A 13372-nucleotide genomic window follows, 5' to 3' on the forward strand; every position below is an offset into this window, starting at 1 on the left:
TAACATAAGTATATATATACAAATTTCTACAACGCTCGACGAGCAACCTGAGTATCACTAAAGATGAACACCATTAATTTAATTTATAAAATTTTAAAAGTTTAAAAGACTCAACGTATAATTATAAATTAGTTAAAAATTTAAAAGTAAATTATTTAAAATAAAATATTAATTACATTATTTTTCATAATATTTTCTAACAATTTTTAAATAGTTTTTAAAGGTAAATTATAATTTTTTTATTGTTGAAAAAGATTATGAAAAATAATATAATTAATGTTTTATTTTAAATAATTTACTTTTAAGTTTTTTATTAATTTATAAATACACGTTGAGTCCTTTAGAATTTTAATTTTTTATAAATTAAATTAATGATACTCAACGGTGCTCATGCTCGTTGAGCGTGACAGATTCATCATGTATATTTATACAAATAAAATAGTTAGTTCCCATTTTACCCTAAGCAACATTATTGATTAACAAAATTTTCACTGAATTTTTTTTACAGTAGATGCAATAAAAGCGAAGGGCCAACCACTGGCCTCACAGTGACAGAGCGAGAGATGCAGGCACCTCTAACTTATCGCGACAGATGGGACATGTTGCATTGAGTTTAAGCCACTGCTCTATACAATCAACATGAAAATAGTGGCTGCAATTAGAGATAGTTCCTAAAATTTCATTGGCTTGGTATTCGCATAGGCATATCGAGCAAACGTTGTAATTCGGATCCCGTAACCGAATGCGCCATTCGGATGCCAATATCCTCATTGATGGAAGCTACAGCCGGTGACAGACGTAATGAGGATATCGGCATCCGGGTGATTTTGCCGCTCGGTAAGACTGATTTTGACGCAACTTATAATCGCCATGAGGCACACAAGGGGTGCTCCCAAGCCAAAGAGTAGGGCATATTTAACGCTTGTCGGAAGCCCTAAAATGCATGCAAATTAAATTGAAATTACAAGGTACAATTGAACATTTTTAAATTTAATCAATAAGTTAAAGTTGAACATTTTTATCACTAAAAATTTAGAAGTGACAACTAAATTGACAAATTTAATAAAATAAAGAGAATGTTTTTTTGTATCTCCTAATGATTATTTTTTTTAAAAAGTATTTTAGTTCTAAAGTTTTAATTTTTGGTCAAAATACCTCTCTTTGAAGGAATTGTTAGTTGAATAAAAGTCAATACATGTTGCTGACATAATATTTTTATATGTGTTTAACTATTGATGTGACATATATTACGTTATTTTGATGATATGATATGTGTCATGTCATCTAAAATGACGACGTAACATGTTCTATGTTACCCATAACGATGACGTGAAATGTATCACATCAATAATTAATCGAACATGTGTTGGCTATTAGTCAATTAATGATTTCTTTTTAATATAATGTATTTTGACGAAAAATTAAAACATTATAGCTAAAATATTTTAAAAAGAAAATAATAGAATAAAAATTAAAATGACCATTTATGCAAAAATTGGAGTTTAATTTTATCATTATGCCAAGAAAACACAAATATTAAAGACTAAATTTTTGGGTCTTACGTTTTTTCTTAGCACCGTCGCACCGGACATGTAAACAGGCGGTGACATTGTCGGGTAGGCAAGTTCCTTTGCGGCTTTCACACCAACGGCAATTAGGTTCTGTCCACTCCAAGGTCATGACATTGTCCATCCAATCTGTAGTATCCGAGTAAGGGACCGAAACCATCGCAATCTCCGCACACACCGACGTGGACGGGATGTCGGTATCCGACGTTACAACAACGACATAAAATCTGAATCCACTAAGACATGGAATTTGTACAACTCCAGGATAGAGAACCATAGTTGCATCGGCTGGACAGTTGTAAAAAGTGTAAGTTTGAGTGAATCGTCGCGTAAAAGGACTGCCGGAGAGATTGAGACAAGAATACCGGAAAGAAGACCTTTGGAGTAGCGGATTTGCAGAAATTGTTGGGTGCAATCGATTTGGTCGACGTTAAAGTTACCGACGTGTGGGAGAGTGAGGATTGGTTATTGGTGTTGGCAAGAGAGATTGAAGCCATGAAAGCCGCAGTGTGGGGCTGCCCTATAAGCATGAAAGGGAAGCGAATAATATGAGATCCGCATTGAGTTACAAAAATGTCAAAGCTTCTTGATGGTTCAAAACAAAAGAAGACGATGATGATGAAGAAGAAGAAAGGTTGAAAGGAACCCATTCTTCTAATCACTTCAAGTCATATAATTTGGTTAACAGGATTATAAAGCTACCATGAGTCAGAAGAAACTTTAGAACAAGATTTAGCATGGCTACTACTATGTTAACATTGTTTTCACCCACAAAACTTATTCCTTGACCTTCCTTTTTGTTTCTCTTCCTCTTCTCACCGTAATTGCTTGGGTAGGTATTTGACGGCCATTTCTAACTTTTACGTCCACACTTGGTTCACCACCAAATTAGTATAAATTATGTATTTTGCTATGCAACGGTTGATTTTACTCGCTCAATTATTGTTTTTTCTATTCATATCTAATATTAAGTTTGCATTTTATTTTGATCATCATAATTAAAAATTAACAATAATATTTGATACATGCACCAGAGTCCATAATACATGCTTCTTTGGACTATTGTTTCTACTCGAACCTTTAGAATAACAAAGTCTCGAAGATTCAAAGCATATCTATTCGGTAAACATAATGTGAATAAATCATTAAACGATTCTAATGTTGCTCCCTTTAATGTTTCAGTTTCGAGGTCGAATCTTTTTGAAGAAAGGGAGGATGATACATGCATCACATGGCTCACATCAAAGGAAGAAGTAATAACTCTTCCAAATGATCAACTCTTCCAAGCATTGGAAAAGAAGACCAGAACAGTATTAGACTTGCGATGACTTTTTGAATGGGATCCTAATCGTATTTGGTCAATATGTCTTCTGGAAATACAACTATCTGTCTCTTAGCTTTCCAACGGTTCTTGAATCGCATCAATCCGATATTGGAAACTCAAGATACGTCCGTTTTAGTGAAGACATCACATTCAGAAATTCCTATGCGAGATTAATACATGATTTTGTAAATATTACGAATTTTCAATATTTATATTGATTATTTATAATGTAATTTAATATAGGATGATGCATTATCTTTTAGGATTAGATTTATTATTTTATTTGGAATTAAGTTTGAGTTAAAACATTTTTTTAGTTATAATTATTTTATTAGGAATTAGAGTTAAAACATGTTTAGTTTGTTATTATTTTATTCATTAGTTATTTAAGACCTTTAGAATGCAGCCCCTATATAAAGGAGACTTCATTCAACTTTGTAAACAAATTTCTTTGATTAATAATACAACGAGAGTTCCTTTTTGCAAGTGTTGTTTGCCTTGTGCCTTCGAAGCTTTTTCTCCTGGAGTTCTTTTAAGTTATATTGAGGGAGATTAATCTTCACACTCTAATTTGCCTTTTCATCACGACTAGGAGGGTTAGTTAGAGCCATATTATCAAGTTTGTCTTTTCATTGCGACTAGGAGGGTTCTATAGGACACTTAGAGCCATATTATTGAGTTTGCCTTTTCATTGCGACTAGGAGGGTTCAATATAACACTTATCCATCTATTTTCCACAAATCCATCCTCACCATCATCATCTTTACCGTTCACCTTCATAAGGGAGCCACCTCTACTATTCATCCCCTTTGTTATTCATCGAGTCTAGAGCTTTCTAGGTTTGATTCTTCAACAAGAGCAACGTTCATTAACCCGCCACTGCTTCCCTATCAACATTGATATGACATTTTTTTATTTATTTTTAATAATGACTTGACATTATCTTATAGCACTTATCTCATCACCCAATATTAAGGGTGAGCAAAAATCGACTAAACTCGAAAAATCAAATCTTTTTTTCCAATTTCGAGTTATTCGACTTTAATTATTCGAGTCAACTTGAATTTTTGATTCGATTTTCGAGTTCGAGTCGAGTTGAAATTTGAAAATTTCTAGCTACTCGAAAAACAAAAAACTTGATTAAGTGTTTTGACAATTTTTTTATTTAGTCAATGATTTCATTATTCATTCAATTCCTCCTATATTTTAAGTCTATTTTTATCAAATTTGAACCACATGCTCGTAGAATACATATGTACTTTCAATTCCTCTTTTTGATAACAAGTTTTCTAATTTTTAATTTAGTCCCTCAATTTTTCATAATTTCTTCAATTTATCATTTATTTTAAGTTCATTTTTTACTAATTTTTAACCACAATCCCATATACCACTATAGAATACGTATGTAACTTCAATTCTTTTTTTTTACTAAAAATGTACTCTCTCTTTTTATTTAGTCCATTAACTCTGTATTTTACTCAATTTGGTTTTTTTTATTGTAATTATTTGTAAATTCTTTTTTTCCATCAATTCCTTGAACTTATATGGTTAGAGAAAGTCGAAAAAATGGAATAAATCCTTTCCATAAGACTATAAATAATTATAATAAAATTAGTATATAAGCTCGAATAACTCAACTCGAAAAAAATTCAAGTTAAATTCAAATTATAAAATATGACTTGTCAACTCGATCAAATGCTTAACCCAACTCACGGCGAGTCTAATTTTACCTTTATCCTCGTCCATGTATCTATCCACATTTAACGGGGTGTAAAATAAAACTTATCTAAGAAAATCTATTTTATATATATTTCTAATTATACAAAAAACGATTTATCTGTAGTTATATTTTAATAAAAAATGTGTGATACAAACCACACTTTTATTCGGGTTCGATATTACAAATCACCTTTGCTTTTTTTTGTCAATATATGACGTAATATAGTAGAAAAAAAATCAAGAGCATAGCATAGTGTTTGATGAAAAATAAAGTATATAAGCGTGCGAAAATAGGTTGAGAATTGAGATCCATGCAAAATAAGGGAAACTAAACCTGATGTAGTCACGAACGGGCATGGGATCCAAACCCGATGATTCTGATCCGATCGGGTTGGGTCTTTTTCAAAAAAAAAATTGAGTCGATTCGGGTCGGTTTTTTAAAAGTGATATTCGGGTCGGGTCGGATTCGAGTTTAGGGTGAAAAATACTCTACCCGACCGACCCAGAAAAAAATATAATTTTACCTTATATATTTAGGATTAATTACAATAATACCCCTCTATATATTAATTTTTCAATTAAATCATTATTTCTATTGAATAAAAATAATTTTTTATTATTTCGAGTCAGATCAAATCAGGTTTGGATTTTATCATAAAAAATCGAGTCGGATTCGAGTCGGGTGGAGGGTATATATTTTCGGGTCGGGTCTAATCAGATGAAGGATGTAAAAATTTTAGGTCGGATTGAGTTGGCCGAAACCCGAACCATGCCCATCCCTAGTTGTAGCCTTGAAAATTCAAATGCTGAAGATAGAGTTGGTTTGTAAAAACCCTAAGCATGCCGTTTATATGTTTGCTAATTTGCTTATTTAGTTGTCTAGTATATGCTCTTCTAAAATGGGAAAATTATATCATTAGCACTTAAACTCTTTAAACTTCATAAATTAAACTCCTAGTTTGACCATGTATCAATGAAGTTTCTATATTCATCAATATTCAAAATGTAAATAAATAAAAAGTATATAAACTTATAAATGAGTTTGTGAACATAAATGAAGAGTAAATAAAAGATCTCATGAATGAATTTGTTCGTGGACACAAACGAATCAAAACACATTTATTTGTATTTTTCGTTTGTGTTTGCTCGTCTATTAAACAAACATAAAATTTTTGTTAACTCATTTATTTAACTGAACAAACAAACATGAAAAAATATTATAAATTAGCTTTTCCAAGAATATTTAGTCTTGCAGTTATCAAAAGTGGAAAGATTAAAGATTTCGGTTGTAGGGTCCTTGATAGTTGGGAATGGAGGATTGAATTGAGAAGAGTTTTCTTTGAATGGGAAAAGTCTATTTGGAACGAATTCATCCAGGTTTTAAATAGAGCGGTTAGAGTCAATCAAGGTCGTGGTAAGGTAATTTGGGTTGATTCGTCAGATGGTTTATATAACCCAAAAGCTTTCTGTTATAAAGTGTCCTGTGATGACTTAATGGAAGACCTGGTGTGGAGATTCATTTGGTTTAAGTTTGTTCCTCCTAAAGTCTCTGTCTTTGTCATTGTTCCGTAGTTTGGAATGCGTGGCAAAGATGGTGCAATGTGTGGAATGTTAATTTCGTATTTCCTAAGAACGTTAAATTGCTTATTGAGATTTGGTTCGCGCAAAGGGTTAGAACGAGTGTAAAGCCGCTGTGGCGTCTGGGATTCTTCGGTTTGATTTGGACAGTTTGGATCTGCAGAAATCTTACCAGATTTAATGGGGCTTCTTTTACGGCGGATCAGATATTTTTCAAAGCTTTACTGCTGATTGGAATTTGGGCGAATTATTTATGGCCGAGGTCGTATCCTGTGGTGTTGGACTTTGTTTGAAATCCGACAGCTTTTGCCCGTGGTTTCTGTTAATGGCTTTCCTGCTGCTGCCTTTCTTCTACTTTTTTCTGCTATTCGTTTTAACGTTGGTCTGCCAGTTTCGATTCAGTTTGGTTTCAATTTGCTTTCATTTGCATGATTCATGTTGCTATTATTTGTTCTAGTTTCGGCGCCTCTGTATGTTCAGCGTTGTACAGTGCTGATATTATGGAGTGTGTTCACTGCCATGATATCCATTTCTGCTGCCATTTTACAGCCTGTTATTAGCATTCACTCCACTCCATGGTGCACTCTTTTTTCTTCGATTAGGCTTAGGGAGGTTTTTTATCGAGGTTCTTGGATTACTTTGTAATTTCATCAATACAAAGTACCTTTTACAAAAAAATAAAAAACTGTTAACGAACAATTTATCGGAGCGTTGAGTTCATTTAAAGCCGTGTAAGGGAAAGAGAGACGGATATAGCTTTAAATTGGAAGGAACGGATCACATAATTTGATTCCACTTGAGCACATTGTGGCGGGAAAATGTCGTACATTCTCCCTTGCCACTTTTTTACTCGTTTATGAACCCTAACTCTTACTCCTATCCCAATTTCTCTATTACCAAATGTTGTTCCGTTTATCATTCACGCCCTCAACTGGAATCTAATTCGGTAATCGAGAATCTAATACCTTATCAAACGGTTTAACCTCTGTTATTTGAAACTGAAAAGTTAATCTTTTTCGATGTTAGGGTTTCCTGTTATGGGGTGCGCCGTTCCTTTTCAAAAAAACGTTATGCTAAAATTTTCTATTTTTAACATTGGATTTCAAGTTGGAGTACCGGTGAATTTTTTTTAAGATCCTGGTGTTATGGTAAAATGATTGCCGAGTTCGACGATGATGGCGAACAGACAGTGTCAATCAATGAGTATCTCCAGAGCATCGAAGAAGAAGAGCAGGTAAAAACCTTATTTGAGTTATATATCCTGTTGGGCAATATTTAATTTGTTACCTTTTCAATCTACAGGAGGCGGTTTGGTTTTGGGCGGAGATGAAGGTGATGAGTGTACCTATTCTAAAGGTTACATGAAGAGACAGGCAATTTTCTCATGCCTCACATTCACTCCTGATGGGAATGCCGGAATATGCACTGCTTGTTGCTTGTCTTGCCATGACGGACATGAGGTATTTTCCTTTGCATTACCCTTTTTGGCGTGTGGGAAACACCTTCACTTATTTTGTTCTTTCTTTCTAGATGCTAAACTTTAACTTGTTGCTAATACCATACAACTCTTAAGAAGATGCTGAATCACTATTTTATTCAAGTGGAATTTACTCTGAGCATTTGCTTCCCGCTGACGGTGACTTTTCAGTTGTGTTTTATAGTTTCCACTTTCTGGATCTTGCTTACTGTATGTCTGTTTCAGGCTGGTTTAGTAAGTCATGTTATTACTAAATATAAGAATGTGTTCCCATTGTCTACCAATACCTTTTTTCCCCTTTACTCCTTTCTAGTTGGAATAACTTCCTTTTTGGTTGTCGCTGCTGATTGGCATTAATTGCATTCTTCCAATAACTAACTCTATTCATATCATTTACCCATTCACCTGCTTCTTTGGAACAATAACGGGACATTATCATTATTAGTTTTTAATGTTTTATAATGGAATAAATGATGGATTGGTTTAAGAATGCTTGTCTGGTTCAAATGTGGGAAACATAAGGTTTCATTCTTAAAGATCCCATTGCTATTTGAAACTTGGCATGCTTACTTGAGTACTGAATAAAGTTATATTTGCTGGGTTGCATTTGAAACTGCACATGCTTACTTGAGCATGAGATTCACGTTATGCATGTTAGGAGTTTATATTTACAAAAGATTGTCACTAAGCATGTGCTTCCTTATTTTGAGTGTTCTTTGTATAAACATCATATCCTATTATATCTGCTTGCATGAATGCCTGAGATATTTTTTGGTTGAAATTCAAGATTTTGGAACTCTGGACCAAGAGAAGTTTTAGGTGTGATTGTGGAAATTCCAAATTTGGAGAGTTCTCGTGTAAACTTTTCCCAAATGAGGATGCAGAGAGTAGCGAGAATTCATATAATCACAACTTCAAAGGTGTCTACTGCACCTGCAATCGTCCCTATCCAGATCCAGATCGCCAGGAACAAGAAGAGATGATACAGTGCTGTATGTGTGAGGACTGGTTTCACGAGGAGCATATCTGCCAAAGTTCTCCTGATAAGGTTGGTAAGCTGGATGCATGTCCGACAGTTTCGTATAATGCTTATTCTTCATCAGGGTTTGCCTGATGTCCTTTATAATTACACAGTGTTCTGATTTTGCGGTTAAAACTTAAAATCATTGGCAAATGTACTGCCACTAAGATTTATCTATACCATTAGGGGTCGGTTGATCCTTCGAAGGCAATAACAGAAGCTGTTGTGAACCAGATTTTCGAGAACCTTAAAAACAAAAAAGGCGGCGTGTGTAGTAAGTAGGCTATCTCTTTATCAGTTGGATATGCAGTTGATGAGGAAAAGAAATGCTATGCAAATATTTAGGTTGTTTCAAGTTAGAACGCTGTAATGTTACTTTTGAACCATTTTGCGGGTTGTTATTAATGACTTGTATTAAGTAATTGTGTTTCTGTATTTGCTAAAGTTCTGCTATGGGTTCATAATACGTGTGCTTCGTTTAACCATGGTTTTCAGAATCGGATCGGTTAGCGAACCGGCCATGCTATCGGTTCACTGGTTCAACCGGTCGAACCAGTTCGACCGGTCAGAAGAACCGGACGACGTCATAATTATTTAAAAAATTAAATAAAAATACTAAAAATATTTAATAAAAAATAATTTTTTATATCACAAGTCATATTCAAAGCAAGTCATAACATATATAAGTTAAAAACCATAAAATCAAGTAAAACAAAATGATTCAAATTAACTACAACATAATAATTAAGGTAAAACATATTAAATAATAAATATAATTATATATAACTATAATTAAAAAATAAATTTGGGGCTAAAAAAATCATAACAAAATGATATTGTTTGGTTTAATTTAAAAACAACAATCTCACATGGCTAAGAAACATATAAGATCATCCCAAAAGTCTAAAGACTATAAATATGAAAACAAAACAATCTCACATGGCTAAGAAACATAGAAGAGCATCACAACTAACTTTTATAAATAATAGAGTTAATTTGACATTCAAAATCATGGAGCCTTTTGGTGAGCATTGAATGAACTATTCTTTCACTTCAATCAAGCTCGAATTTTAGACTTCAATCTAGCTTCTAAATTTTTTTTGAGTTCAAGTTTCAATATTATATTTCGAGTTTGAGTTGAACTAGATAATTTTTAACTCTTGAGTTTGAGTCAAGTTGAGTTTACTTTTAAAGTTTTCAAGTTCGAGTCGAGCTCAACAATACTTGAGTTCGACTTGGCTCGTTTAACAAATGACGTCGTTTGATTTAATTTTTTTTTAAAAAAATAAACAAAATTGGCGGTTTTTTTCTGGTTTTTTCTGGTTTTCAGCCGGTCAGATTCGAACGGTTCAGCGGTTCTGACCGGTTCACTAGTAGCGGTTCAACCGGTGTAGATTGAATCGGACTAGGAAACGGTTCCCGGTTGAACCGGCTGGTCCGGTCCGGTTTTCAAAACACTGCGTTTAACTCGCACTCTAGTCTTATTATTATTTAAAGCATTGAATTTACAAGTTAATGTGATGTTTTAATTGGAGAAATATTTGAAAAGTCAATTTAAAGGTATAATAGATAGAAAATGATACCATTTAATTTATGAAAAGTGGTAGGGAGTTGTGATTTAAAGTCCCCTCTTGGCCTTCCCAACTATGCTAAAGACTTTGATTCAGTCTTTTCAACGTTTGACGCGGTCTTACTAAAGGCTTCCTAATTTTGTCTGCTTTCATCAAAACAAACCTAAATTTGTCTGCAGAAGTTAAGCCCTCTAGTCCCTACCCAAATCAACTTCAACGGTATCGTGACGTGTTGAATTCGCTGCATCTACCTCTTAATCAACGACATGTTCCATCTCTGCATTTTGCTTAATTATTAACCTATATCAATTTTACCTCCAAATTGCATTCGTGCATTTAATATTTGATTTAGAAAGGAAAAAAAAATTATAGTTGATGCTTTTGTGAGAACGGAAGAACGGTAATAAGTTAAAGACAGAGATAAGTAGTCGAGAAGATTTAAATCCTGGGATAGAGAAAGGGGTTAAAGTCCCTCTTCACTTTTGCATGGGATTTATATAGGCTTTGAGGGATGATGCAAGACATAGTGATGACTATTTTTAAATGGATAAAATGAATCGATATAACCACAATATAATAGATTTAATCGTGGATAGAAAATACGTATCTCAAAAGATATGATTTGCGGAAGAGATCTATAATAATATTTATACCATTTTTTTATATATAAAATGTCATATATATTCATATAAAATTTAACACGTTGATAATTTAAATTTATATAAATTAATTAAAATATTTTAATTTAAACTATCTTGCAAACAAACTGTAGAATACATAAATTTTCTCCATATATTTTGGAAAAGGGGCTGTTTTTTCAAAGAGATATAAGCGTTTTCCTGCATGAAATTATGGACTAACGGTGAAGATGAAGAGTTATGATAATAAGAGAGAAAAAAGAGAGAGGAAATTCTTAGTTGAAAACGAAAGCTCCATTCAAATACAAGAATATTCAATACATGCAAAACATTAACAGAAGAGAGGGAAAAAAAGGAAATTTCTCCATCATAGAAAATGATCAATCGGATAAAATCAACAAGTCAAGCCATCGGTGGCCATACTTGGAAGGGGATTTCAGTTAAATGTATCTTATTAGGACATGTTATTCATTCCTATAATTTTATCATGTCATTGTATGTAAAATTATGGCTTATATATAGAATAAGTCGTTTTTAGTTATATCTAAGAACCAAACGAGTTATTGCTTTGAATTATGAATAAAGTGAATTGTTATTTAAAATATTATTAATAAATTCTTGAAATCACCTTAAAAAATTAGAACTTTTCACGATCTTTTAAATAATGACTCATTTGATCTATGATTTTGTAAGTAAAAACTTATTTGATTACGATCTTCTTATATAAGGACTCATTCGATTAGTGATTCAAACTAGGAGTTCATTTGGTTTTCAGTTCTAATTATAGGGATTTATTTTATTTGAAGCCTAAAATTAGAAACCCTTCTAATTGGACCCAAAAATAAGTTTTTATTTGAAAAATCTCGACCAAATTTACCTTAAAATGATTTTATACATCGAAATCACTCATTCATATTTCTTAAATAATGGCTCATTTGATCTATGCCTTTTAAATAAAGACTCATTTTGATTTTTAATTAGGGACTTACTTGATATTGGATCCATGATTCAAACCAGTATTGGATCCAATTAAAGAGATTAATTTGATTAATCTATTTTGATAAGCTTGAGTGCCTTATTCATCCACATCCCCAGGATTCCAACAGATCAACGGTGCATATGAATTTGGTCACTACTTTTTAAGAGGCAGGAAGATGAACGTTGGATGTTTCCAACTTTCTACTATTTTGGTATTTTACATTACTGGCTCTCCAATTACATCAAAACTAATATCTTCATAAAAAACCCCATAAAACTGAAATTATATTCTCTTAATCTAACCCAGAAAACTGAAATTAACATTCTTTTAATCTAACACTCTTCAGGGATACTATGAAGCAATGAATTAGTAGCAGGGGAAGTGGATAGAACAGTCACACGATTCATTGGTAGTTTCACAAGCTCAGAAGCCACGTCTTTGAATTCAATAATCCCTCCATCTTTACACTTTGAAAGCAATCGAGCAGCTTCTTCCTTTGTCATCTTCACTTTTACTCTCACTCTACTCATCTTTCGATCCTTCTCATCATCCTTAACTGTTACCAATGGCTTCTTCTTGCTCAACTCATCTCTGTATATCAACTTTGATGAACTCTTGGATGCTCCAAACTCAATGATTTCGCCAGACAAAAGTTTACCGAAACATGAAGCAATAAAGGCAAGCATCTTTGAGGGGCAAACAATCTAAAAAGAGGGTCTTTGTTTTTTTTTTCTTTTACACTTTTTTTGTACTGATAAAGCAATGTTTGGTGAGTTTATATAGAAAGAAGGCTAGGAGGATTGGTAAGTGGAGTGTGTTTTTGGCAAAGTGCACGAATTTGGAACATTGAAACTCACTCTTGCTTGAGTCATATGGATTTGGAATTTAGCCCTGAAAAGGATGTCAAATGGTTGGGTCCCCCTATGCAGGCCACACTGAGGGCAAGAATCAGCAACACCAAGTTGCATGCATGATGGCATTGCTTCCTCTGTTACTTTTCTTTAATATTTTACCCATCTTTTCTGCAGTGTTTGTGTGAAGTTGAGGTCCTCAGGATCATACTTGAGGTGATAAATTAACCAGAGATACACGATAAATGCAGACTTAAATTATATGAATGTACACACAACTAATAAGCCCTTATTTACCCATTTGTCTGTTAAATCAAGATACATAGAATAATAATTTATATGAAATACAGTTAGCAACACAATGTGATTTAACATAAGCCATACACACACCTATTCAATACAATTAATCTATTTTTTTTTTTTTAATTTTTGGAGGTTAAAAGGTAAAGGCGTGACCCTGCCACTTCATCAATGACATATTTCTAAGAAAAATAAATAAATTTCAATAATTACAAATGTAGAAAAGGATGATGCAAAGATGAGGACAAGTGACTTGGTCTTGCTATTGGATGTGCTTAAAGTTAAGAACTCGGGTACCGTGGCCAAGTCAATGCCGTTTGGTTTAGGGACTAAACATGGGCATCAT

At 33.1% G+C, this 13372-nt stretch overlaps 1 protein-coding gene across 1 annotated transcript; it reads left to right on the top strand.

Annotated features, from left to right (window-relative positions):
* Nucleotides 1-7342: 7342 nt before the first annotated feature.
* On the top strand, nt 7343-8780 carry LOC120172125 (putative E3 ubiquitin-protein ligase UBR7). Its single transcript, XM_039179674.1, has 3 exons — nt 7343-7434; nt 7490-7649; nt 8454-8780. Exons 1-3 carry the CDS (start codon nt 7343-7345, stop codon nt 8778-8780), a joined length of 579 nt encoding a protein of 192 aa, XP_039035605.1.
* Nucleotides 8781-13372: the final 4592 nt, after the last annotated feature.

This window comes from Hibiscus syriacus, unplaced genomic scaffold (assembly GCF_006381635.1).
Source record: "Hibiscus syriacus cultivar Baekdansim isolate YM2019G1 unplaced genomic scaffold, ASM638163v2 tig00111842_pilon, whole genome shotgun sequence".
Taxonomy (NCBI): Eukaryota; Viridiplantae; Streptophyta; class Magnoliopsida; order Malvales; family Malvaceae; genus Hibiscus; species Hibiscus syriacus.